Raw genomic sequence first — 27,672 nt, forward strand, 5'->3', positions numbered from 1 at the left:
AGAGGAGAGCTGCCCAGCGGGAAAGGAAGTCCAGCCTGCCCAGGAGTGGTATTGCACACACAGAGAACTGATGCAGCAAGATGACGCAATAAAAAGAGACACAGATTCCCGGTGCTGCTGACAAGAATAGAAGCAAACACAGAAGAACACACAGCAAATGGACACAGAGAGCAGACAACTGGGGGTGGGGAAGGGGAGAGAAATAAATTTAAAAAAGAAAAATTAAAAAAAAAAAGAAAACGTACTAGACAAAATAATTGTTCAATCAATTGTGCATCTGCCTTCCACATGGGAGGTCCCAGGTTTGGTTCCTGGTGACTCCTGAAGAAGATGAGCAGACACAATGAGCTGATGCACAAGCAGACACAATGTGCAGACACAGTGAGCTAACAACGAGCAGATAGACAATGAACAGATAACAAGGAAGCCATCTTGGCAGGGGATAATTGTTGAAAATTTGGCAAAAGACGTAAGTCTACAGTTTCAAGAAGTGAGTGAATCCCATGTAGAATAAATTCAAACCCACACCAACAAGCACCATAATTAAATTCTGAAAACTAATGACAAAGAAAAAAATCTTGAAAACAGCCAGAGAAAAATGACACCTTACCTAGAGGGGGAAACAATTTGAATGACAGGGATTTCTCATCAGAAATCATGAAGGCCAGAAGGAAGTGGCACAATATTGTCCTTCTGCTAAAAGAAAAGAACTGTCAAACTAGAATCCTATACCAGAGAAAATATCCTTCAGTAATGAAGAAGAAATGAAGACTTTCTCTCATGAAGGAAAATTAAGATTTGTTGTTGTTGTTGGACCTATCCTGAAAGAATGGCTAACATTATAGAAACAGAAAGGAAATGATAAAAGAAGGGACCTTGGAATATCAGGAAGGAAGAATGAACAGGGTAAACAAAAATAATGGATAAATACAATAGGTTCTCCTCTTGAGGTTTCTAAATTATGTTTGATGTTTCAAGCAAAAATTAAAACATTATGTGGTTCTAAATTTATACAGAGGAAATATTTAAAACAATTATAAATGGGAGGATAAGGGAACATAATAGGAGGTAAGGTAAAATGATGGCACAGCAGACTGTGATAAATTATGTATATATAATGAAATACCAAGAGCTACTACTGAAAATTATACTTAAAACACTATAGATCAGGAAGCAGATGTGGCCAAATGGATAGGGAGTTCGCCTACCACATGGGAGGTCCAAGGTTCAAACCCAGGGCCTCCTGACCCATGTGATGAGCTGGCCCATAAGCAATGCTGATGCATGAAAGGAGTGCCATGCCATGCAGGAGTGTCCCCCGCGTAGGGGAGTCCCATGCACAAGGAGTGCACCCCATAAGGAGAGCCGCCCAGCGCAAAAAAAGTGCAGCCTGCCCAGGAATGCAGTCGCACACACGGAGAGCTAACGCAGCAAGATGATGCAACAAAATGAGACACAGATCCTGGGTACCACTGACAAGAATATAGGCAGATACAGAAGAACACACAGCGAATGGACACAGAGCGCAGACAACTGGAGGGGAGAGGGGAAGGGGAGAGAAATAAATTAAAAAAAATAAATCTTAAAAAAAAACACTATAGATAAATCAAAATGGCTTGTAAAAATGTTCATGCCACAAACTATAAAATAAATACCCATAAGTCCATACTGATATAAATAAGTGATTGCATATGCCTTCCCCCCAGCGTGGGACATGACACCCGGGGATGAGCCTCCCTGGCAACGAGGGACCACTATCAACTACCAACTGATGATGCAACTGGAAAATGACCTTATACGGAAGGTTCAATGCGGATCAGCAGAATATCCATGTCTACATAAAATACCATGACTTTAAAATGCTGTTTGACCTAAAGTAAGGGGGAAATGGAAAGGAGAAATGAGTTTATATGGCTACGAGTTTCTAAAAAAGAGTCTGGAGGCTGGCAGAAGGTTTGCCCTCATGCACAACTGAGCAGAGTCAGAGAGACAGATAAAGCAGATACAACCCCCAGATATTGGTTCCTTTGAGGGCTAAAGAGACCCATGGGAGTTATGGTCATGGCCGATGGGGTTAACTACCAGGGCAGATGGCCCCTCTGTGGAAATGGTGTGTATGTGTGATGAATCTGGACTCAGATGGGATCTCCCTTCATAAGACTTTCATGCTAATGTGCTGGAGGTGCAGTTAATGTTGGGGTTTAAGATATATTTAGGGGATTTGAATCTCTGGACTGACAATGTGATAGCCAGATCCTGAGCCTCAACAGACTCCAGCACCTACAATCTGATTTATTGGACTTACCACACTCAGCTAAGATGGAGGTGAAGGACAACCACCACACCATGGAGCCTAGAGTGATTACAACTGAAAATGGGAGGATTGCATCCAGCATCCAGGTGGAATCTGAGCCTCCTCTTGACATAAAGGTGCAATGGACACAACCAATCCAGTGTCCACATAGAAGAGGTGGCATTGGATTGGGAAAAGTGGACATAATGGACAAAGGGTATGGGGAAAGGCAGGAAGAGATGAGAGGTGGAGGCGTCTTCGGGACATGGAGCTGCCCTGGATGGTGCTTCAGAGGTAATCACCGGACATTGTAAATCCTCACAGGGCCTACATGATGGAATAGAGGAGAGTATGGGCCATGATGTGAACCAATGTATATGAGGTGCAGAGGTGCCCAAAGATGTACTTACCAAATCCAATGGATGTGTCATGATGATGGGAACGAGTGTTGTTGGGGGGGGGGGAGAGGGGGGGTGGGGGGGTGGGGTTGAATGGGACCTCACATATATATTTTTAATGTAATATTATTACAAAGTCAATAAAAAATAAAAAAATTAAATAAAAAAAAAAAAAAATAAGTGATTGCATAAATAATTGGGATAGAAGAGACAAATCTGTGCAGAAGGATTCCAAATAATTTCAATAGGTATTCTGCCCTCAAGGAAATGAAGCATAACTCCTCACTCCTTAAGTATTGGCTATGCATAGTTATCTCAAAGAGTAAGTTATGGAAAGGGTGGGTGGAAAGAGTAACTTTACAATGGAGAAACCTGACAAAAACTACCTCAAGGTCAACATCAATAGTGATAAATCATGTTGATAGTATGCATCCTTAATATAATAAAAATGTCACTTTACTTCTGTTATCTTTCTCCCCAAAATCTGTAACTACAGGCTAATCAGGTGAAAAACATCAGACAAACTCCAATAGAAGACCAGTCTAGAAAAGATCTGATCAATACACCTTAAAACTGTAAAGCTTATTAAAAACAAAGAGTCTGAGAAACTGTCACATCTAAGAGAAGCCTAAGTAGACATGACAGCTAAATGTAATGTGATATCTTGGAAGGGATCCTGGAACAGAAAAATGGACAGTAGGCAAAAATGAAGGAAATCTTAATAAAGTATAGACTTCAGTTAATCATAATAATGATATTTCATTAATTGTAACAAATGTACCATATTAATGAAAGATGTTAATAATGGGGAAATGATATGGACTATAGAGGAACACTCTACTATCTTTGCAATTTTTCTGTAAATCTAAAACTGTTCTAAAAATGAAAATTTATTGCAAAAAATGTTTCAAGTAACTGACAGGAAGGCAGGAAAAAGAAAACAAAAAACAGAACAAGCAGAAAACAAAAAATAAAATAGCGGACTTAAGCCATAACATATCAATAATTACATTAAATGTAAATGGTCTAATAGACAGAGATTGGCAAAGTAGTTTAAAAAAAAAACACATAACCTGCAGAGCGGGTATAGTTCATGGTTGAGTGCCTACTTTGCATGTATGAGATACTGGGTTCAATCTCTGGTAATTCCTTTAAACAACAACAACAGCAACAAAACCATAGCCCAATTATGTGCAGTCTGCAAGTAAAAGATGGGAAAAGATATATCATGCAAGCATTAATCAAAGGAAAGCAGGAGTGGCTATATTATTATGAGGTACAGTAGACTTTAGAGCAAAGATGACCAGAGACAGAGAAGGACCTTTTATGATGAAGAAAAGGTCAATCCACCAGAAAGATATAGCAATCCTTAACATGTATGCTCAAAACAAAAGAACTGCAAACTTTGTGAAGGGAAAACTGATAGATCCAAAAGGAGAATTAGACAAAGTCACAATTACAGTTGAAGACACTTCCCTCTCAACAACTGATAGAACAACTACACAGAAACTCAGCAAGGATATAGAAGAATTCAACAACACCCTCAACCAACAGGACCTAATGGGTATTTATAGAACACTCTACCCAACAACAGCAGAATATACTTTTTTTTAAAGATTTTTTATTTATTTCTCTCCCCTTCCCCCCTCCGCCCCCAGCTGTCTGCTCTCTGTATCCATTCACTGTGTGTTCTTCTGTGACCGCTTCTATCCTTATGAGCGGCACCGGGAATCTGTGTTTCTTTTTGTTGCGTCATCTTGTTGTGTCAGCTCTCCGTGTGTGCGGTGCCATTCTCGGGCAGGCTGCACTTTCTCTCGCGCTGGGTGGCTCTCTTTATGGGGCGCACTTCTTGCACATGGGGCTTTCCTATGTGGGGGACACCCCTGCGTGGCACAGCACTCCTTGTGCGCATCAGCACTGTGCATGGGCCAGATCCACACGGGTCAAGGAGGCCCGGGGTTTGAACTGCAGACCTCCCATGTGGTAGGCGGATGCCCTATTCATTGGGCCAAGTCCACTTCCCTATATTCTTTTCAAATGTCCACAGAACATATATTAAGACAGATCATATCTTATGCCTAATGGGTGCAGGAATACTGTTTGAGATGATGGGAAAGTTCTGGTAAGGGATGGTAGTGAGGGTAGCACAACAGTGAGAATGTAATTAATCCTACTGAATTGTATGTTTGGGAGTGGTTGAGGTGGGAAAGTTTATGTTGTCTATATGTTCCCACAATCAAAATGGGGGGGGGACAATGACTATTACATGCACTACATGAGCTTGGACTGGATCTAATAAGAGAGGAGAAAATGCTCAGAAGGACATATTGGAACACATGGAAAATTGGAATATAGACTGTGAGTTTTATATCAATGTTAAAGTTCTTGAACTTGATAACTGTACATAAGGTGGTTACATAAGTGAATATCCTTGTTCTTAGGAAAATACGTTGAATTTTTTTTTGGTTTGTTTGTTTTTTTTAAAAACATCATTGGTTTTATTTATTTATTTATTTTATTTCACTCCCCTTCCCCACCCTCTCCCGCAGTTGTCTGCTCTCTGTGTCCATTTGCCATGTGTTCTTCTGTGTCCACTTGTATTCTTGTCAGCGGCATTGGGAATCTGTGTCTCTTTGTTGCATCATCTTGCTGCGTCAGCTCTCCATGTGTGCGGCGCCACTCCTGGGCAGACTGCACTTTTTCGTGCTGGGTGGATCTCCTTATGGGTGCACTCCTTGTGCGTGGGGCTCCCCTACATGGGGGATACTCCTACGTGGCATGGCACTCCTTACACAGATCAGCACTGAATGTGGGCCAGCTCATCATACGGGTCAGGAGGCCCTGGGACCCCCCATGTGGTAGGCGGACGCTCTATCCATTGAGCTAAATCCGCTTCCCAGGGAAATGGACTTTGGCCCAGTGGTTAGGGCCTCCGTCTACCATATGGGAGGTCCGCGGTTCAAGCCCCGGGCCTCCTTGACCCGTGTGGAGCTGGCCATGCGCAGCGCTGATGCACGCAAGGAGTGCCGTGCCATGCAAGGGTGTCCCCCGCGTCGGGGAGCCCCACGCGCAAGGAGTGCGCCGGTGAGGAAAGCCGCCCAGCGTGAAAAGAAAGAGCAGCCTGCCCAGGAATGGCGCCGCCCACACTTCCCGTGCCGCTGACGACAACAGAAGCGGACAAAGAAACAAGACGCAGCAAATAGACACCAAGAACAGACAACCAGGGGAGGGGGGGAAAATAAATAAATAAACCTTTTAAAAATAAATAAATAAATAAATCCGCTTCCCCATTGAAGTTTTAAGTGTCCAAGGAGCATGATGTATACAATCTTCTCTCAGATCTTTAAAAAATAGACAGATGGATAGATGGACAGACTGATAAAAGGATAGACGACGTGGGAAGTATAGAAAAATGTTATATTTGGTAGATCTGAGTATCTAGGTGGAGAGTATGTTGGAGTTCTCTGTATTTTTTATTATTAATTTTTATTTATTTATTTTTAAAGATTTCTTTTATTTACTTCTCTCCCCTTCCTGCCCTCCCCCCTCATCCCCCCCCCCCCGCCCCCGGTTTTCTGCTCTCTGTGTCCATTCACTGTGTATTCTTCTTCATCCACTTGCATTGTCAGGCAGCACTGGGAAACTGCATCTCTTTTTCGTTGCATCATCTTGCTGTGTCAGCTCTCCACATGTGCGGTGCCACTCCTGGGTGGGCTGTGCTTTTCTCACTGGGAATGGCTCTCCTTGCGGGGTGCACTCCTTGTGTGTGGGGCACCCCTACACAGGGGCGCCCCTGCGTGGCACAGCACTTCTTGCACACGGCAGCACTGCGTGTGGGCCAGCTTACCACATGGGTCAGGAGGCACTGGGTATTGAACCCTGGACCCTCCATATGGTAGGTGGATGCTCTATCAGTTGTGCCACATCCACTTCCCTCTGAATGTTTCAAAGAAACTTTAAAAAAAATAATTTCGAACTTACAGGGCAATTGAAAAAATAATATAAAACCCATACAGAGAACAACATACCCCCTACCCAGATACCCAAATCCACCAACTTTTAACATTTTCCCACATTTCCTATATCATTTTCTCTCTCTCTTTTTCTCTCTGTCTTTTCATCTATTGTCTAAACATTTGAAAGTAGATTGCATACATGATGCTTCTTGAAAACTTAATACAGGTTCGACACAATTCCTGTCAATATCCCAGGTAGAATATTTTTGTGGCTGTAAAGAAGGCTATTCTAAAACTTACACAGGGAAGCGGACTTGGCCCAGTGGTTAGGGCATCCACCTACCACATGGGAGGTCCGTGGTTCAAACCCGGGGCCTCCTTGACCCGTGTGGAGCTGGCCCATGCACAGTGCTGATGCACGCAAGGAGTGCCCTGCTACTCAGGGGTATCCCCCACGTAGGGGAGCCCCATGTACAAGGGGTGTGCCCCATAAGGAGAGCCACCCAGTGCGAAAAAAGTGCAGCCTGCCCAGGAATGGTGCTGAACACACGGAGAGCTGACGCAGCAAGATGATGCAACAAAAAGACACAGATTCCCAGTGCTGCTAATAAGGATAAAAACAGTCACAGAAGAACACATGGTGAATGGACATAGAGAGCAGACAACTGGGAGGGGGGGAAGGGGAGAGAAATTAAATTAATTAATTAATTAATTAGATAAAACTTATACAGAGAGTAACTCAAATAGCTAAAATAATTAAAAAAAAAAAAAAAGAATAAAGTAAGAGAATTCAGTCTACCTGAATTCAGGACTGATTATTTAGCTATAGTAATCAAGACTGTGTCATATTGGTAGAAGGATAGACACATAGGTCAATGGAACAGAATAGAGAACCCACCCACAAACAAATCCACACAAATATGCAGAACTAATTTTTTTTTACAAAGGAACAAAAGCAATTCAATGAAGGGGGACTGCCTTTTCAACATATCATGCAGGAGCAACTGGACAGCCAAAAACAAAAATGAAACAAAAACAATCCCCAACCAAAGTCTCACACCTTATTTAAAAATTAAGTTAAAATGAATCATGGACTTAACCGTAAAATGTAAAACTATAACAACTCCAGGAAAAAAAAGTACAAGAGAAAATCTTCAGGATCTAGGCTAAGCAAAGAGTTCTTAAATTTGACACCAAAGCCCCAAACCATAAAAGGAAAACTTGACAATCTGATCTCCATTAAAATTTAAAATATTTGCTCTGCAAATGACTTTATTAAGAAGAAGAAAAGACAATATAAAGAATGTGAGAAAATATTTGTAAACCACATCCAACAAAGGACTAGTATCTAGGATATATAAGGAACTCTTAAAACTCACATTAAAAAAACAAACAATCCAATTATTTGAAAATGGGCAAAAGATGTGAACAGACATTTTACTGAAGAGGATATTCAGATGGGAAATAAGAATATGAAAAGATGTTCGATATTATTGGCCATTAGGGAAATGCAAATTAAAACCAAGAGTTGTCACTACACACCTATCAGAATGGCTAAAATAAAAAATAGTGACAACACCAAATGCTGGTGAGGATACAGAGAAATTGGATCACTGATACACTGTTGGGAATATAAAATGGTACAGCCACTCTGGAAAAGTTTGGCAGTTTCTTAAAAAAACTAAACATGGAACAGCCTAGTAATTGCACTGCTAGGCATTTATCCCAAAGAAATGATGAGTTATATTCACACAAAAAAGCTGTACATGAATGTTTACAGCAACTTTATTCATAATAGCCCAAAACTGGAAACAACCTGGAAGTATTGGAATGGGTGAATGGTCATGTCCATACCTGGGAATATACAGCAATAAAAAGCAATAAATTATGGATACACACAACAACTCCAGAGAAATATGCTGAGTAAAGAAAGTCAGTCCCCAAAGGTAACATACTATATGATTCCATTTATTTAACTTCCTGAAATGACAAATTACAGAAATGGAGAAGAGATTAGTGGTTGCCCAAAGTTCAGAGGGTCCAGGAGGGAAGGAAGTGTAGCCATAAAAGGGCAACATGAGTGATCTTTGTGGCGATGGAGATGTTCTGTCTCCCGATTGTACCAAGGTCAGCATTCCGGTTGAGACATTACTACAGTTTTGCCAGATGTTACCATAGGGTGGAATTTGGGTAAGGCACACGAGATCTCTCTGTATTATTTCTTACAACAACATGTGAATCTACAATTATCTCAACATCACCAGATTAAAAAGAGGAAAGCTCCATATAGAGCATGATGTCAAGGGTGTTTTCTTAAATGAAGAGGAAGCTATATAATAGTAGGTACTATAATCCCATTTTGATTTAAAAAATTCAATATGTGCAAATATATTTACATTAGCAAAGAAAAAAGTATAGAAGGATTTACACCAAATTAGCAGTGTAGGCAATGGAAGGTAGAAGTGTTGTAAGTATGTATAATTTTTGTAGTTCAAATGACTAAACTTAGAAGTAAAGATGATTTTAAAACAACTTTAGGAAAGCGGAGTTGGCCCAGTGGTTAGGGCGTCCACCTACCACATGGGAGGTCCGCGGTTCAAACCCCGGGCCTCCTTGACCTGTGTGGGGCTGGCCCATGCGCAGTGTTGATGCGCGCAAGGAGTGCCCTGCCACGCAGGGGTGTCCCCCGTGTAGGGGGGCCCCACGTGCAAGGAGTGTGCCCCGTAAGGAGAGCCGCCCAGCGTGACAGAAAGTGCAGGCTGCCCAAGAATGGCGCCGCCCACACGGAGAGCTGACACAACAAGATGACACAACAAAAAGAAATACAGATTCCTGTGCCGCTGACAACAGAAGCAGACAAAGAAGACGACGCAGCAAATAGACACACAGAACAGGCAACCGGGTGAGGGGGGAGGGGAGATAAATATATAAATAAATTAATCTTAAAAAAGAAAAAGAACTAAAAGACCGTAAGACTTAAAAAAAAGGAAAACTTAAAATGTATATTATGAGTAGTTCCCATTTCATTAAAATTATTTGTAAACATTTTTGCCAGCCTAATGAAAGTACTCTAATATACAGTCATCCTTTTAACAAAACCATAGTTATTATAATTATTGTTTAAAGATTTATTTTATTTATTCCCTCCCCCACCCCTTGTTGTTTGCAATCGCTGTGTGCTCACTATCTGCTCTATGTCCATTTGCTGTGTGCTCTCTGTCTGCTCATCTTTTTAGGAGGCACCAGGAACCAAACCTGGGATCTCCCATATAGCAGAGAGGTGCTCAATCGCTTGAGCCACCTCCGCTCCCTGCTGTGTTGTCTCTCTCATACTGTTTTCTCTTTGTGTCTCCTTGCTGTGTCATCTTGTTGCGTCAGCTCACTGCACCAGCTCGCTGTCTGGCTCGTCTTCTCCAGGAGGCACCAGGAACCAAACCCAGGACCTCCCATGCGGTAGGTGGGAGTCCAATTGCCTGAGCCACATCTGCTTCCCTACCATAATTATTTTTGTACCTAAAATTTGGTTTGCATTTTTTAATGACTATTTTAAGAAGAAAGTTCTAGAAATGAAATTAAGACGATGGACCTTTAAAAATAATTGATGTATATTGCAAGACTGCTCCCTAGAAAGGTTCTAGCCATTGATACTAACTCTGGTTAATGTCACTGTGGACCTCTCTCACTAGCACCCTTGCCGGCTGTGAGTGTTATTTGAAACTTTTTTTTCTAATTTGAGAGTTGAAAAACATCATTGTTGTTTTAATTTGCATTTCTTTGATCTCTGGTGAGACTGAGACAATGTGCTACTTTCTAAAAATTCTTAAGTCTTTTGTGTAGATGCTTTTGTTCGGTTTCTACGATTGAATCTTCCTGCAGAACAAGCTCTCCTCCCAACTTCCTGACCTCCGATGACGGTGGGTTCGCCCCCCTGGGGCCCCCAGTCTCTGAATCAAACAAATTTTTTTCTCATCTCCAATTCTCTACTTCCCTTCAGTCGCCAATTGTGGCCATTCTTTTTTCTAAAAATGTGTTTCTGTTTTAGCTCTTCTTGTTCCCATGGGAATGCCACCACTGCTGGCCAAGGCCCACCTACCTCTTGCCTGGATGACAAGGAAAGCTTCTCTGCTTTAAAGACTCGCCCACTTGGAGCTGTCTTCCGCCCGTGTAGCGCTGCCTTCCACCGTACTGCTTTGCATCTATCACTCCACATATCACTTCCTAGCCCCTCGGACCAAACCTAGGAGCCTCTCCCAGACATTCCTGCTCTTGGCCTCATCTCCCATGACTTCCCAACAGGAAACTTCCACACCCACTGGTTTCCTCACCGCCTGCCGGGACTGCTTTCCAGGAGCTTCCTTTCCTTCCTACAAAGTCCTTGCCACTCCCCTCTTCCTCGAGCACATGCCTGTACTCCTTTTTGCTTTGCTTTGTTTTGTTTAAGATTTTTATTCATTTATTTCTCCCCCCTCCCTCCATTGTCTGCTCTCTGTGTCCATTCGCTGTGTGTCTGCTTGTATCCTCCGTAGGTGGCTCCGGGAACCAATCCTGGGATCTTCCGGAGTGGGACAGAGGTGATCATTCTCTTGTGCCACCTCAGGTCCCTGATCTGCTGCGTCTTTTATTGTCTCTCCTCTGTCTCTTTTTGTTGTGTCAGCACTCCGCTTGGGCCTGTTTGCCACACGGGTCAACATGCCTTCACCAGGAGGCCCTGGGTATCGAACCTCCTATGTGGTAGATGGGAGCTCAATTTTTTGAGCCACATCCACTTCCCCTGTACTTCTTTTAAGGTTTGTTTCAACACTGGTCTCCCCTGTGAATTTAATCCCGGACTCTTAGACTTTACCCAACATTTCATAATCACTTTTACAAAGTGTGGGACAGCTTGGACAAATGGGCTGGGGTGGGGGGGGGCATAAGAGAAAAAGTGAAGGAAGAAGAAAAATTACTTTAGGTGGAGGGTGATGCATTTCATTTGGAACCAGCTGAGTTAGAGGTGGTGGCAGCATATTCAGATAAAACTATCCCATGGGATTGAGGACAGAGGCAGGGGCTGGGAATATTGATTTGGGAGTCATCTGCAGAGCTGTCTGGGGACCCAGTGGAGGTCAGAATGTCTATAGAAATGGGGAAGAGGACCAAAGACTGTATATAGAGAAGCACCTAAATCTAGAAGTCAGAACAGGAGTCCATGGTGAAGAAAGAGGAATGGCACTTAGAAATGGAGGAGAGAAGCAAAGGAGGTGAACAGGAAGGCAGAGCCAGAGTAGGCAGCTCTTCTGAGAAGTTTGATAAATTGTGAAAGGATCGTGGGGAGCTAACCAGTGTACAAGTCCTGGGGAAAGAGCAAGTGGAGGGAGGAGCAACTGGAGGAACAAATAAAGGGCAGGTTGGGGGAGTGCCAGGGTGAGTCCGGGACAACGAGGTAATCTGGAAGTGTCTCCTGGAGAGGATAAGCCTGAGCAAGGGGGAAGGAAACTACGGAGTCTAGAAAAAGAGAGAGAGGTGGATGTATGGCCAACATGGCATGCATACTCTTGCAGCAAGTTCAAAACAACCAGGGGAGGGAGAGCAGATGTAGCGCAGTGGTTGAGCACCTATTTCCTGTGTGTGAGGTCCTGGGCTTGATCCTCTGAAAAAAAAAGCAAACAAATGAGAAAAAAAAAACAAAATAAAAATGAGGAGGCCTACAACTGCTCAGGAAGGCAGAGGGGTTGTCTAGAGGGCTAGGGGAGGGGACTTCAGCTTCAGCCACCCTCGCTCAGTCCAAATATACAATCTAAGCAAAACACTATATTTGCTATGTAAATTTAGTTTTGAGACAAGTGCTCCAGCTTGCTTTCCAAACCAATGGCTCTAAAGCCCTCCTCTACAGAAATTCTGGGGCGAATGCTGCCCCCACGAAATGGTTAGCTAAAGAGCAGAAGTTCTTCTTGGTGACAGTTATTAGACACAAAAGGAGGAGATGAGCGGATCACATATCCATGCCTGAGGAACTTTCCAAAGACAGTGTTGAGTGTTGCACGGTGTAACCAAGATGCTTGAATTTTTCTTCTTTTTTCTTTTCTTTGAGGAAGTACTGGGGATTGAACCCAAGACCTTCTACATGGGAAGCAGGCTCAACCACTGAGCTGCATCCACCCCCAGTGAGAGCTGTTTTTTTTATGTTTGTTTTGTTTTTTAGGAGGTACCAGGGATTGAACCTGGGACCTTGTAAATGGGAAGTGGGCATTCAACCACTTAAGCTACATCCGCTCCCCAACAGGCTTGAATTTCAATGCCCCTGGCTCCAACACTTACTAGAGTCGAAATTCAACAGGAAGTGGATATGGCTCAAGTGACTGAGCTCCCACCTACCACATGGGAGGTCCTGGGTTCGGTTCCCGGCATCTCCTAGAGCAGACACACAGACACAGAAAGGAAACAACAAATGCACACAGAGAGCAGACAGGGAGCACAAACAACAGTAGGGGTGGAGGGAATAAATAAATAAAATAAACCTTAAAAACAATACACCACCCCTCTTGATGTAGAGGTGGAGTGGACATTGCCATCCCAGGGTCCACAGGATGGAGAAATATAATATGGATTGGAGTGGACTTGCTGGTATTCTACTATAGGATTGTTGTGACTATAACAATGGAAGTGATTGTATCATTGATGTGGAGATGGTGGCCACAGGAGTTGCCGAGGGCAGGGAGAGGGAGGAAGAGCTGTGATATGGGGCATTTGTGGGGCTTGTGGAGTTGTACTGAATGATATTGCAGGAACAGATGCAGGACATTGTATATCCTGCCATAACCCACTGGATGCACTGGGAGAAACTCTTACTTTTTTTTTTTAATGTAACATTTTGTGTGATCTATTTATCTTCTAAAAACACAATATTAAAAAATAATAAATTAAAAAAAAAATACAACAGGTAGAAAAGGGAATATAGTGAAAAGTCTACCTCCCACATCTGTCTCCTCCTGGGTATTCCCTTTCTCTTCCAGAGACAGCCAAGATTACTATTCTCTTATGGTTCTTCTGAAAAAAAAAATTTTTTTTCATGTACAAGGCATATATATATTTCATCCCCTCTTTTATTTTTCTTTTAGGAGGTACCAGGGCTTGAACCCAGGACCTCATGTATGTGAAGCAGGTGCTCAACCACTGAGCTACACCTGCTCCCCTCATCTCCTTTTTTATTTTATTTTTATTTATTTTTGTGTGTGTGCTGGACAGCTCTCCTTACAGGGCATATTCCTTGAGTGTGGGGCTCCCCTACACGGGGGACACCGCTGTGTGGCATGGCACTCCTTGTGCGTATCAGCACTGTGCGTGGGCCAGCTCACCACACAGGCCCTGGGTTTGAACCTTGGACTTCCCATGTGGTAGGAGGACACCCTATCCATTGCACCAATCCACTTCCCTCATCCCCCCTTTTAAATGAATGGTAGGGTATTTTAATATCTTGCTTTTTTTTGGTTAATGATGTATCTTAGAGACTGTTCCATATCACTATATAATTTCCTCATTCTTCTCTTATAGCTGAATGGGTAGACTATAATTTAACCTACCCCTTCTTGGTAGACATTTAGTTGTTTTTTTTGTATATTTGTTTTTGTTTTTAATATTTTTTATTTTGATCATTTAGCTATATACATGCATTTGTAATTGATATTAAAAATGTTTTCCAAAGAAATCATATAATTTTGTACCCTTGCCAACAATTGGGCAATTATTTGATCTCTCTGAGCTTCAGCTTCCTTACCTGTGAAATCAGCAGAATGGCACCTATTTCTTGGACTTGCCATGAGCATTAATGAGAGGATGCATGTCAGGAGTGGTGCTCTCGCAATGAGGAGAGTGCTTTACTTTGGATTAGTGAGATATTGTCCCTGCCAGGCGAGTGGACGTGATGGGCGTCCTTAACAGTCTGGGGTTGTCAGCGTGATGGGCAGACCCTGCAGGAAATTTTGCAGCCCAGATCAGGAGCGTGGCCACTGGCCTGGCCAGGGACGCCTTGTCTCGGGAGTTCCCCAACCTCCTCCTCTGGCTTCTACTCCCAGGTTCCTCCAAGTTGAAATCACGCCTTGAGGCCAAAAAAAACCAGTGGGCCCAAGGAGAGTATTCTCTGATCATCAAGAATCTTGAGGTAACAGACTCAGGAACTTACACCTGTGACGTGGAATCCCAGAAGACAAAGGTCCAACTGCTGGTGTTCGGATGTGAGTGGCACGGGGCTGGGGCGAGGACCCTCCCTAGTCCCATCTCCCTCCCGGAACAGGTCTGAGCTGGGCATGCTTCAAGGTGGCCAGAGGGGATCACCTCAGAGGCTGGGGCAGGCAGCAGGATGTCGGGATGTCGGGAGGAGAGGAGGCGGGGAAGCCCTTGGGGTTTCTCGGCCTCGTCCTTTTCCTTAGGGAGGTGTGTGACGAAGGTGACCTCCCTCCACAGTGACTGCCAACCCGGGTGTCCGCCTGCTGCAGGGACAGAGCCTGACCCTGACCTTGGAGAGTCCCCCTGGTAGTAAGCCCTCAGTGCAATACGAGGGCCCAGGGGATAAAAGCAAGAGGAAACTGGATGAGGCTCAGAACAGGCTCTCGGTGTCCCAGCTGGGGTTCCCAGAGAGTGGCCCCTGGACCTGCATCGTCTCCCTGGATGGGAAGAGACTGAAGCTCGTCAGAAATATCTTGGTGCTGGGTAAGAAGAGTGCTTTCTCCTGCAGTCACCTCCTTGCCTCAGGGGCCACCAGACCCTCCCCTGCCCTCTGCCCCTGGGCTTGGTACTGGGGGGACATGCTGGGGTGGGAGGCTAGGTCCAGGCCCTCCTCTAGCGAAGTTCTGCCCTGAGGGACACTCAGGGTGGCAGGCAGGGAAGAAGGGATGGGGGAATGCAAGGAGGTGCGAATCCCCAGGGACCCTGGAAGAGGCCCCAAGGGCGTCTTGTTTCCTCATTGCCTCTCTCCTCCAGTTTCCTAATTTGGCAAATCCATGTACTCGGGGACGTTAAGGCCAGCAAGCAGGCCCTGATGGACTCACACTGCACCTCTAGCCCTAGCCTAGGCACCCCGGGGGGGGGGGGGGTTGTGATCCCAGAATGCGGGTCCTACCCAGGTCCTATCCTCCAGGCACATATGCGCGACGGAAGATGTATAGGGTGGTGGCTCAGGGCATGGACTCATTTCATTCCGGGCTCTGACACCTACAGCCCTGTGACCTTGTGCAAGTTACTGGGCTTCTCTGAGCCTTGGTTTCTGCATCTGTTGAATGGGGATGATGCTAATTGTGAGAGTATCTACCTTCTAGTGTCATGGCAAGAATGAAGTGGGGTGATACAGGTCATGCACTTAGAACGGTGCCTGGCACACAGTAAGTGCTAGTTAAGTGTTTGCTCTTATTTTGGGAAGGGTGATTGATGATGTGCCTAAGTAGTGCATATGTGCAAAAGCTGTCTGTGTTCCAGGGATCCAGGGGAGGGAGAGGACCTCCCCTGCCCTGTGGCTGGGCTACTCTATGAAGGCCTTGGGGAGTGAGGGGACTGTCGTGGGAACAGGTTGGGATGGAGAGGTGAGAGAGAAGAATGGAGAGGTGGGAGGGAATTTCAGGATCTGAAAGGCTGGCCTAGGTGTTTGGATTTACCCTGCTTACCTTCCATCTCTTTGCTGTCCCCTCTCCACGTGCCTACCCTCCCCCCACCTCATGTGCCTAACTCCATCTGACCCAGGCTCTCTCCTCTCCCATCTTCAGCCTTCCAGGACATCCCTAGGACAGTCTATAAGAGAGAGAAGGAGAAGGTGCTGTTCTCCTTCCCACTGACCTTCAGTGATGAAAACCTGAGCGGGGAGCTGAGCTGGCTGGCAGAGAAAGCTCTGTCCCCCCAGGTCTGGATCACCTTCTCCTTGAAGGACAGGAAGGTGGTGGAGAAAACTGTTCCCCAGGACCTCAAGCTCCAGATGGAAGAGACGTACCCGCTCCGCTTCTCCCTGCCCCACGCCTTGCCTCACTTGGCTGGTTCTGGAAACCTGACTCTGAATCTCGCCAAGGGAAAGCTGCATCGGGAAGTGAATCTGGTGGTGATGTCAGGTGCGGGCCCAGGCTGAGAAGGGGCGCAGGGGCAGGGGCTGGCTCAGGGCTCCCTCCAAAGTAGCCGAGACCCCAAAAGAGGATGCCTATCGGCCCTGGCTGCCTGGTCAAGCTGAGCGAGGGCCCACCAGGTTCGGGGCTGGTTTTGAGCCGAGTCCAGGCACCATTTCCAGACATCCCTCAGCCAGCTGGGAAGGCCGCCACTGAGAGCAGAGTTCTAGTGAGCCTGTGCCCAGCTCCTCACCAGTGACCGGGCTGAACCCCCACCTGGAGGCCTGCTTTCTCACCTGTCAGTGCGGATCTTAGTAATGATGACAATGACGCTTACTTTACCTTGGGCTCTGAGTCGGGATGCTGAGGACTTCCGGTTTTTATATCCTTAACTATCGTAACGCCACAAGTACTGATGGTTAGAACACTTGATCCTTAGCACATGCCAGGTCCTGTTCTAAGCACTTGGCTTGTATTCGTTCATTTAATTATTGGCTGAGGCTCCGAGGGCTAAGTGATTTGTCCAGGACCTACAATTAGAAAGGAGTGGGGCTGGCCTTCAAACCGAAAACTGCTGGACTCTATAAACGCTGTGTTTTCTCCGTTACAACCCCATGAACACGTTCTCTGGGAGGTGAAGAAGGGTCACCACGTAAAGAATCCCTTTTATCATTCTACTGAGTCCCCTTAGAGCTTGGAGGTGTTGGCAACCTAGGGGCCCAGCCTCAGCCTCTTCTCCCTCTGCAGTGACTCAGCCCCAGGGCAGTCTGGTCTGTAAGGTACAGGGGCCCACCTCCCCCAGACTGACCCTGAGTTTGCAACTGGAGAACAATACTCGGAAGGTCTCGAAGCAGGAGAAGCTGGTGCAGGTGCAAGACCCCGAGGCGGGGGTGTGGCGCTGTCTCCTGAGTGACAAGAGCCAGGTCCTGCTGGAGTCCAGGTTCACAGGTGAGGACCCCACTTCCCTGGCCCTAAACCCAAGCTTCTGCCTCCTCAGCCACGGGACTTTCTGGGGTGGGCCGAGGCGCCCTGGAAGGCCAGCCTCTCAATTCCTCTGAGATGGACAGGTTATGCATTGGATGGCCTGGAAACACAGAGGTGACGAGGTGCGGTGGGGGTGGCCTCCGGCTCCAGGTTTTAACCTATAGTCCTTCTCCACCTGCCTAAGTCATGTATAGCCCAAGAATGGGGCCCTCCTGACCACGAGCCACCCCCCCACCCGGCTCCCCTCCAAACCTAGACACATGTGGCCCGAACCGCTGCTTCTAGCTCTCAGGGCAGCACTCCTTCCCCAGCTCTGCCCCTCAAGTTCTAGGAACCTTGCCCGTCTCTCCCAGCTCTAAAACAGACCTGAGTCTGGCTGGGCAGCCAGGCCTTCCTCATCCCCTCCAACATGCCCCGTGCCCCGTGCCCCTGGTGGAGGGGGGCGAGGTGGGCTCAGCACTCCTCTCTTTCTTACAGTTGACACCACAACAGGGTCATCCCCCAAGACCCTGTCGCTGACCCTGGCTGCTGGGCTGGGCGGGAGCTTGTTCCTGATTTTCACTAGCTTGTGCATCTTCTGCTGTGTCAGGTGCCGGCACCAGCGGGTAAGTGAGTCACCCAAGATGCCCCCAACTCCAAGCATGACCCCCTGGACACCCCCCCCCCAGGGCACTCAAGCACCCGAGTACATGCCCTGTATAGGCAAGCTGTCCCCAAGTGTCCTCACTGGAGAGCAGGCCCGGCCCCAGGTCCCACGCAGAGGGAGAGACAGGAAGGAGCAGAGTTAATTTGGGACAGATGGCCTGAGCCACAGTAACTGCTTCTCTCCCAGCTTCCTCCACTCCCCCCTTCAAAGGGCGCCTCCCTCCTGGAGGCCTGGGACCCTCCTGACTCCCCTCCTTCTCCCTGGACAGCGCCAGGCCAAGCAGATATCTCACATCAAGAGACTCCTCAGTGAAAAGAAAACATGCCAGTGTCCCCGGTAAGGAACTCGGGGAGGGAGAGAGTGGAGGGGGTGGAGGCGGAAGGAGAGTGAGTAAGAGGGAAGAGGGAGGGGAAGGAAGGAGGGAGAGGGGAGGGGAAGGGACGGAAGGAGGAAGGGGAAGGAAAGGGGGCTAAAGGGAGGCTGGTGGAGTGGAGAGGGACTGAATGAAGGAAGGAGGCAGAAGGTGGAGTGGAAATGGGATATTCTGGATGTGGCCCAGAGACCATCACTGTGCTGGAAGAGAAAAGCATGTCTGGGAGCCAAGGAGGTTCTAGAACCCTGGTGGGGTTGGGTAGGCTTGTCCCCCTTATCCTTTGTTCTTCCCGACAGTTCCAGAAGATGAGCAGTATCCTCTGAGGCTCAAGCTGGGGAGCTCCTGCGCTGTCTGCTGCTCCTGTTTCGGGCCGCACTCTGGGGGGCTGCAGACCAATGAATGTAGCTGGTCCCCGCGCCTCTGGCCATCTCTTCTTTGCCTGCTCAGCCACAGTTTGCCTCTTCCGTTCCTTCCCTTCCGTTCCCAAACCCTAGGGTTAGGCCTCAGCCTGTTACCTGGGTCTTGTTCTCAGGCTTTCCAAGCCATCTCTTCCCCCGTTGCCTCTTCAGTGGAGCCCTTCTTCCATTTCTTCATCTGGAGTCTCTCCCCGGTTGCCCACCTGGACCCAGGACCAGCCCTGCCTGCAAGGAGGGCCAGGCGAGGAGGTGTCTGGAAGCATGAAGTTCAGGACTGTCCTTTCACAGGCGAGGAGACCAGAGAGCCAGAGGCGTGCCCGATACCACACCAGCCAAGAACAGGTCCAGGCCCAGAGGCTCCTGGCTGCCAGCCTCTGCCCACCACCCCGGCCCGAACACAGACAGGCACAGCTGGACACCCCGCCCCTAGGGACACGGCCCGCAGACACAATCCCTTACCACCCCAGCAGCACATCTCAGTTTATAAGCCCCTTTCATATCCACTGCCTGTCGAACCTCGTCATCATCCCCAGCTGATAGGCCAGAAAGGGCGCTCAGAGAGGTCAGCTGACCTGACCGTCCCCAGTCACACACCCGGTAAGTGCTGCAGGTGGGACTTGCCCAGGGCTCCCCATTGCCTCCTTTGTATCCCTGCCCCCCCTCACCCTGCCTCTCTGAGCTGACAGAAAAATACAATCTTCACCCAGTCCCACGCTGTTTCTTGAACGCAGGGACAAATACCACACAGACCTGTGGGGCTGGTGGTCCTAGTGCCCAGGAAGACCTCTGAGTCACAGGTGCACACACACGAGGGCAGAGGGCAGGGAGGAAGGGCTCCCGCCTAAAAGCCTTCCTCCATCACCTGCTGGTGTGGACCCACCACCAGAGGACAAGGTCTGTGGTCTCCTAATCAGAGCACAGGCTGACAGCAAGGGCCCTGGGGGGGAGAGGGCCCAGGCACGCACCACTCAACTCATGCAGAACCTTCCGGAAGGTGAGCTTTGCCAGGGGGAGGGATCAGAGGTGAAGCCCTTGAGGGGACCCCCTGTGAAGGGCGATAGCCTTGGGCTTCAGAGCCCTTGCCCTGTACCGTCTTTCACACCCCCCCAAACCATTCAGGACAAGGGGCACACGGGCTTAGAAGTGTTCCTCCTCCTCTGGATCCATTCCTCTCTGGAACCCCCACTTCTCTCCTCTGCCTCTCCCTTCCTTTCCTCACCGCCTCCCCCAACACCTTTTCCATCTTCTTTCTTTTTTTCCAGCTTGCCTCTTTCAGGAAGACCACCCACTTGCTTCCAGGGCTCCCCATTGCCTCCTTTGTATCCCTGCCCCCCCTCACCCTGCCTCTCTGAGCTGACAGAAAAATACAATAAACTTACTCTAAAGAAGATGCTCTTCATTCTATTTTGTCTCCATCAGGCCCCACCCTCCCTGAGAAGTGGGGCTGGGGCTGCACACAGTCTCTGGGAGCTGCGTGCTTGTAAGCGTGTGGAAAGGACTCTTCTCCAGGGACCAGAAATCTTCCAGTGTTTGGGGTCGGACCCAGAGGAGAGGTTGCCAGGCCTGCCCCAGGAAGCAGAGGAAGTTTCTCAGAGGGAAAGTTTCCTTGGAGTCTGATTAACCACTACCCACTCTGATTAACCACTACCCACCCCAAGGTGTGTGTGTGTGTGTGTGTGTGTGTGTGTGTGTAGCCAAGACTTTGTAATAACAGGGGATGTGCCGTTCCTGGTCTACACTGCATGTACGTAAGGTGGGGGGAGAAAGGACCATGAGAAACTATGTAACGTGTGTGTGCAAAACGTGTGTCCCCAAAATAAGTGTGAGTTCGTGTCCCTACAGAAGGAAGCAGTGTGTGCATGCGTGCCACATCCTTTCAGACTGTGCACACACACCCCCACTCCACAACCGCCCCTCACACCCGACACGCTCCAGCACCGGCCCCTCTGAGCTATACCCAAGGCACAGCCCTCTCCGAGATCCACGCAGTGACAACGGTGACACACGCTTCCTCCTCCCGAGCAGCTAGCGGCTCAGGCCCCCGACAACACCAGCTGCCTCTCTGAGCCTGTGTTCCCGTTGGAAAACGGGATGGGGTGGGGGCAGGACACCAACCACTCACCAATGAAGCCCGTTCCCTGCCAGCCTCCTCGCCGCCCTCCCCCTCGGCGGCGCCTTGCCCCTCCCCCCCCCAAGTCACTACAGTCCCGTTCCCCGCCCCCCCCCCCCCCCGCCCCCCTCGAGCAGAGCTTTTCCTTCAGGCCCCCCTAACCGCGCCGCCAGGCGGCCTGACCCTGGAAGGGCGGGACCTGGCGAGACTCGGGGGCCGCGACCGAGCTGAGCCCGAGAGGCTGGGGCTGAGGGGGGAGGAGGGAGGCCCGGAGGGAGGGAGGGAGGGAGGGAAGGAGGGAGGGCGGGCGAGCCGGAGCCGGCAGGCGGCGGGAGCCCGAGCGAGCCCGGGCGAGCCGCGTCGGGAGTGCGGTCTCCATGGCAGTGCTGGGCGCAGCCCGAGGTAAGACGACCCTCACCCCGGCCCCCGCGGTCCCCTCCCCTCTCCGCACCCCGCCCGCCGCCTCCTCTCCCGGTTGCCCGGCCCCTCCTCCCCAGCCACCTGCTGTTTCGGCCCTGGAGAATGCCGGTGGGCGGCCGGAGGGAGGAGCCGCCTGACCTTACCCCTTTCATCCTGGAGGGCGAGGGACCCCTGTCAGCCCTGGAGACCCCCCTAGAGCCCCACTCCCACCTTCCTCTGATCGCTCTCTGTCCTTCACCTTCTTCTCTCTGTCCTTCACATGCTTCTGCCTCTCTCCATCTCTTGACTCCTCTCTCTTCCTGAGCCCACCAGCAGGGCCTGGGTGGGGGTGGGAAGGGGTCCAAGACTGTGGAGGAGGGTAGTGGGGGGGCGCCCCTGACCAATTCCTTCTACCTCCCTCTGGCTGGCCATTGCCATGGCAACTAGGGTGTACTGGGCTAAGGAAGACAAAGGTGGGGGGTGGACTAGGACCTCTTGGGGAGAGCTTCCTCTTCCTTCCACTGCTATGCCCTATTTTTGCCCCAAAGTCATTGCGCCCATCCTCACAGCCCCCGCTCTGTTCTGGGTTTCACCCCATTTCCTTGTAGCCCCCTCCCCAGGGCTCACTAAAGCTCAGCGTCACTAAAATGAGGACAATTTTGCCCTCCCATCAGAGGGGAAACTGAGGCTCCAGGCCAGGGGAGGAAAGAGTGGAGGTCCAGCAGTGGGGGACAGCGCCCTGCTGAACATTTGGCTTTTCTTCTCAGCCTCCCCATTCCCTGCTGCCTACCTCCACCCAAGCCCTCCTCCCTCCAAAGCCGCCTCTCCGGGAGTCTCTGGGCTTTTCCTTCTATTTTCAGATACTTCCACTTTGCCCCCTCTTTCCTTCTCCTGCTGCTCAAACTCTCCTCCTTCCCCCTAGTTCCCCCCCTTTCCATTTCTGGATGCTTCTGATGTCAGCGATTTCCCTGCCTTCGGGTTCCCTAGCCCCCCCTCGGGCCCAGGCTCCTTGCTCCCATCTTAGCACATCCCCGGGGAGCTGGAGGGTGGTCGCCCCGGGCCTGGGGAAATGGGGCACCCCAAGACCACTGGACCTAGGAGAGAGGGGAGGGGACCGTCATACTCTCTCCAGGTCCCCTGTGAAACCTCAAGAAGAAACTAGTCCTGAAGGGAGACGTGGAAACCTGAAGCTAGTCTCCGAGTAGCACTGACAGGAGGTATTATAAGAGGCAGGGAGCTGGGGTGCCAGAGAGAGCAGGAAGGGCTGGGAAAGCATGGGAGGAAAGGACACCTTTCCAGGACCCTCCAAGAGCAGGGGCTCTTATCTGTGTGGGGTGCCTGATCTTGAATCTGAATGACCCCAGTAATCTAGCATTTCTGTAGTCTCAAGAGAAGGGGGGACACAAGCAGCCTGTTGGGGAGCAGCCTAAGTCCTGCCTCTGCCCCCACCCTGCATCTCATCTCTCCCTTGCAGCTTGTCCAGGTGGCTGAGCCCCACTCCCAGAGCCCCTTGGGGCATCCAGAAGATCTCCCAACTGGTCAAGAACCAGAGGAAGAAGAGAGCTGGAAGTCCCGGCATGGGGACCAGAGCCCCCCAGCCTGGATCCTAGAAGGGAGAGCAGCCAATGTGGCCCCCCTCCAACCACAGGGGTACTTAAGGAGGGGCCGCACCCAACATGGAGGCTGAGGACGGCCACCGCTGACCCTTGACTTCCTCCCCTGCCCTCCCCACCTGGCTCGGCTGGGTCTGCCATGCCATGCTGAGCAGTGGGGCAGGCCAGGGGGCCGCCCACCTCACCCCAGGGCCAGGACTGTGGGCGGCATGGGGCTGTGCATGAGTGGGGCTCCTGGGTGAGACCTAGCCCCTGCCCCCGGGAGTTCGAGGGGGGTGGGGGGCCGAGGATAGGATGGCTCGGGGCGGGGCAGGGGTGGATGAGGCCTCCTTGCGCTCCAATGCCTTGTCCTGGCTGGCGTGCGGGCTGCTGGCACTGCTGGCCAATGCCTGGATCATCCTCAGCATCTCGGCCAAGCAGCAGAAGCACAAGCCGCTGGAGTTGCTGCTCTGCTTCTTGGCGGGCACGCACATCCTCATGGCGGCCGTGCCGCTCACCACCTTCGCCGTGGTGCAGCTCCGGCGCCAGGCGTCCTCCGACTATGACTGGAATGAGAGCATCTGCAAAGTCTTCGTGTCCACCTACTACACCCTGGCCCTGGCCACCTGCTTCACGGTCGCCTCGCTCTCCTACCACCGCATGTGGATGGTGCGCTGGCCCGTCAACTACCGCCTCAGCAACGCCAAGAAGCAGGCGCTGCACGCCGTCATGGGCATCTGGATGGTCAGCTTCATCCTCTCCACGCTGCCCTCCATCGGCTGGCACAACAACGGCGAGCGCTACTATGCCCGCGGCTGCCAGTTCATAGTCTCCAAGATTGGCCTGGGCTTTGGCGTCTGCTTCAGCCTCTTGCTCCTTGGGGGCATCGTCATGGGGCTGGTCTGCGTGGCCATCACCTTCTACCAGACCCTGTGGGCCCGGCCCCGGAGGGCTCGACAGGCCCGGAGAGCGGGGGGTGGTGGCGGGGTCAAGGGGGGTGGACCAGGGGGACTGGGGACCCGGCCAGCCTTTGAGGTGCCAGCCATCGTGGTGGAGGATGCCCGAGGGAAGCGACGGTCCTCGCTGGATGGCTCTGAGTCTGCCAAGACATCACTGCAGGTCACCAACTTGGTCAGCGCCATCGTCTTTCTCTATGACTCGCTCACAGGGGTGCCCATCTTGGTGAGATCGGGGTTCCCGCCCCCACCTGCTCTTCCCAATATCCAAGCCCCAGCATCACCATCTGACCTCCAACCCCATCAGCCACACCTCTTTTCCAGTTCCATCACCTCTTTTCCAGTTCCATCATTCACTTTCTTCTCTACCCATCCCCACTCCTTTCTGAGCCTCATCTCTATCACCCATCTTCTAGGTCCTACTATCCCACCCCAGCTCCATTTTCTAGTTGCCAGTTGCCATTACTCAACTCCATCATCTATCATCCTTCAGTTCCACTGCCTACCCTCCAGCTCTATCATCTATCCTGCAGCTCCCTTCTTCAGCCCCGCCCCGCTCCCCCCCCCCCCCCCGCCCCCATCACCCTGCCTGCGAGCTCCAGACTCCATTCCCTAGTTCCCATTCCCTCTGGACACCACACAAGCTCTGAGAACTCCTGGGTAGAAATCCCAAAGGGCTTCTCCCACCACCCCAGCTTTTTGCATCCGCATCTAGTCCCACTTCCTGGATTTCTCTAAGTTTCCTGCACCACCTCTTCCCCTTTCCCAAAACCCTAAGGCTTTGTTGCCCCGCATTCTCCCGACCTTTCTGTGAGGCAGCCTGTTCCCCTGCTGAACTCTGCTTCTGTCAGGATCGATAATCCTATCTGACGTGGGCATCCCCTCCTGACTCCCTGGCCACCGCTGTGCCGTGGGCCCTGACCCGGCGCCTCCCCGTCCTCCCGCCAGGTGGTGAGCTTCTTCTCCCTTAAGTCGGACTCTGCTCCCCCGTGGATGGTGCTGGCTGTGCTGTGGTGCTCCATGGCACAGACGCTGCTGCTGCCCTCCTTCATCTGGTCCTGCGAGCGCTACCGCGCCGACGTGCGCACAGTGTGGGAGCAGTGTGTGGCCATCATGTCCGAGGAGGATGGCGATGACGGTCAGAGGCGGGGCTGGGCTTTTGCTCGCCTGAGCATCCACTCCCTGTCCTGGAAGTCCTGGGCTGCCCTGGAGTGCCCCCTGCTGGACAGAGCCTCTGCTGCCCCTGGGCTAACGCCAGGCCCCTCCCTCCCTAATCACGCACCCTGATGCACACCCACGGCTTCCTATGGCACCCAGGGCTTCTTACTGGACCCTCCCGTCTAGAAGCCCACACTGCCCTAGCTCTGTCCCCACCCCAGCAGAGTGCCTGAAAAACAGTTCAGAGTCTTAGCGCCAGCATAAAGGCAAGCTGGCACCCCAGCTATGGGGAGAGTTCCTGGGGGTGGGCTGGGGTGGTCATTGTTTTAATAAATAGGTCTATATGTGTTAAGCCCTGGGGATTTGTCATTGAGCACAAGAGACACCAGCCTCTCTCCCTGTCCTGGTGGAGCTTACAGATGAGTGGGAACAGAAGGGCTCTCCGGGAGCTGGGTAAGGGGGCAGGGAGTTGGGTGCTGCTTCCTGTAACCACCTGCACTGCCCCTTTGCTCTCCTAGATGGGGGCTGTGATGACTATGCAGATAGCCGAGTGTGCAAGGTTCGCTTTGATGCCAATGGGGCCACAGGACCAGGGGGCCGGGACCCCACCCAGGTGAAACTGCTGCCTGGAAGGCACATGCTCTTTCCCCCCCTTGAGAGGATCCACTACTTACAGGTATGGAACCGGGGAATGGACCTCCTCCTGCGGGTATCCCCTCACCACTTGCCTCCAGGCTCTGTTGTCCAGCCCCACCTCCCCCCACTCCCTCGCCCTGGCTTACTGGCATCTTAAGGAATGCATGAAAGGCTCCCCTTCAGGCCCCTCAGAAGCAGGTTTGCCCACCAAAAGATGTTTTGCAGAAGTTTAGGGAGGTGGAACCATCTTGCAGAGTCCCACTAAAAGGTTCCCACCTCTAGCCCCTCTTGTCCCTGCAGCGTCCCCAGGTCTTACCTGCTCCTCTCCCCAGGTCCCTCTGTCCCGCCGTCTGTCCCACGATGAGACCAACATCTTCTCCACCCCTCGGGCACCAGGCTCCTTCCTGCACAAGTGGTCGTCCTCCGATGACATTCGGGTCCTCCCGGCCCAGAGCAGGGCCCTGGGGGGCCCTCCTGAGTACCTGGGACGTCGCCGCAGGCTGGAGGAGGAAGAGGATGACGAGGAGGCTGAAGGCGGGGGGCTGGCCAGCCTCCGCCAGTTCCTGGAGGGTGGGGTTCTGGGGGCAGGTGGGGGACCCTCGCGGGGTCCCGGCTTCTTCCGGGAGGAGATCACCACCTTCATTGATGAGACACCTCTGCCTTCTCCGACTGCCTCGCCAGGGCCTTCTCCTCGCCGGCCCAGGCCGCTGGGCCTGTCACCCCGCCGACTCTCCCTTGGGTGCCCTGACAGTGGGGCCATTGGACTTCCTCTGGGGCTAAGTTCAGGGAGACGCTGCTCCCTGACAGGGGGCGAGGGGAACACAAGGGCGTGGGGAGGATCCTGGGGTCCAGGCAACTCCATCTTCCCCCAGCTGACACTATGAGCCCAAGTGGGCCTCTGGGTGGGGAACGCCGCCTGCTGGTCCTCAGGCTGGGGCAGCTGCCTCCAGACTCTGGGGTGATGGGCCCTCGATCTGGGGCCCTGGGGCCTCTGCTGTCCTCCATCCAAGCGAACAGATGCCCTATTCACCCTCCATCACCCCTAGCGAAATGTATTAAAATCTGAAGTGTTACCATAGAAACGTTTGCGTCCAGTATACTGTGATGACAAAGGGGACTGATGGCCAAAGGATTGGGGAGGGAGGAGGAGTGGCTCACAGGGGACAAAATAGAGCAGGGCCAGTGGGCAGAGGCACAGAAAGACACACGGAGAAATAAATGATCACACATACATCCCAAACATGTTGACATACACAGAAACAGGCTGGTGAGAGCGTTTTGTGTTGAGGGAGAGGAGTGCGGGAGATGCTTGAGTTTGCTTGGTTCAGGTCCCTGGCGATGGTTTTAGAGCAGGGCTCTATCCCCAGTGCCCCAGCTCTTCCACTTCCCCAAATCCACGCAGGTCTCACTTTCTAGGCAGGAAAGGGTCAGGCCGGGAGAACGCGCCTCCCAAGGTCTTTCTCCAAAGGCGTGGGTGGGTGGGTGAGTGTGTGGGAGGCACCCACTCCTTTTCCTGGACGTAAGAGTGGAGGGAAGCACCTCGCGTGGGAATCAGGGTCCCCAGCTGGCCCTCACCTGGCCCTCCAAGGCACCAGCTCCTGGCCGCCTTCGCACTCCTCTCTCCACTCTCTCTCCTCCCGCACAGACCCACTCGTCTTAAAGACTCGCCCACCCAGTCTCCAGGCTCCCTGGACTTC

The 27,672-nt window shown here is 50.8% G+C and overlaps 2 protein-coding genes and 1 long non-coding RNA gene across 7 annotated transcripts in view; 2 read left to right on the top strand and 1 right to left on the bottom strand.

Moving 5' to 3' along the window:
• CD4 (CD4 molecule) overlaps positions 1-20,512 on the top strand; it is a 28,412-nt gene extending 7,900 nt beyond the window's left edge. The window contains exons 3-10 of one of the 2 annotated variants that reach the window (XR_009182070.2): positions 14,699-14,857; positions 15,087-15,332; positions 16,379-16,714; positions 17,453-17,653; positions 18,167-18,294; positions 18,604-18,671; positions 19,005-19,721; positions 20,387-20,512. Coding sequence is in view for 1 of the 2 variants with exons in the window: in XM_004448515.5 (XP_004448572.2) it covers positions 14,699-14,857; positions 15,087-15,332; positions 16,379-16,714; positions 17,453-17,653; positions 18,167-18,294; positions 18,604-18,671; positions 19,005-19,017 (1,151 nt within the window). In the remaining variant the exon portion in view is untranslated. Of the gene's footprint in view, positions 1-14,698; positions 14,858-15,086; positions 15,333-16,378; positions 16,715-17,452; positions 17,654-18,166; positions 18,295-18,603; positions 18,672-19,004 lie in introns of both variants that reach the window. The other variant, XM_004448515.5, reaches the window with a different exon arrangement.
• Positions 1-27,672, bottom strand: part of LOC111766697 (uncharacterized) — a 40,096-nt gene that overhangs the window by 11,508 nt on the left and 916 nt on the right. The window contains exons 2-4 of one of the 3 annotated variants that reach the window (XR_009182071.2): positions 26,292-26,475; positions 17,048-17,235; positions 13,597-13,673 (exon numbers count right to left, since the gene is read on the bottom strand). This is a non-coding gene — a long non-coding RNA (uncharacterized lncRNA). Of the gene's footprint in view, positions 1-13,596; positions 17,236-26,291; positions 26,476-27,672 lie in introns of all 3 variants that reach the window. The other 2 variants (XR_011646655.1, XR_009182072.2) reach the window with 2 other exon arrangements.
• GPR162 (G protein-coupled receptor 162) lies at positions 21,506-27,057 on the top strand. 2 transcript variants are annotated; one of them, XM_004448506.4, is made up of 5 exons: positions 21,506-21,636; positions 23,108-24,407; positions 25,130-25,319; positions 25,858-26,015; positions 26,308-27,057. In XM_004448506.4, exons 2-5 carry the CDS (start codon positions 23,541-23,543, stop codon positions 26,857-26,859), a joined length of 1,767 nt encoding a protein of 588 aa, XP_004448563.1. In that variant the 5' UTR covers positions 21,506-21,636; positions 23,108-23,540; the 3' UTR covers positions 26,860-27,057. The 2 variants fall into 2 exon arrangements, with proteins under 2 accessions (XP_004448563.1, XP_058138677.1); XM_058282694.1 differs by lacking the exon at positions 21,506-21,636 and adding an exon at positions 22,743-22,850.

This window comes from Dasypus novemcinctus, chromosome 20 (genome assembly GCF_030445035.2).
Source record: "Dasypus novemcinctus isolate mDasNov1 chromosome 20, mDasNov1.1.hap2, whole genome shotgun sequence".
Classification (NCBI taxonomy): Eukaryota; Metazoa; Chordata; class Mammalia; order Cingulata; family Dasypodidae; genus Dasypus; species Dasypus novemcinctus.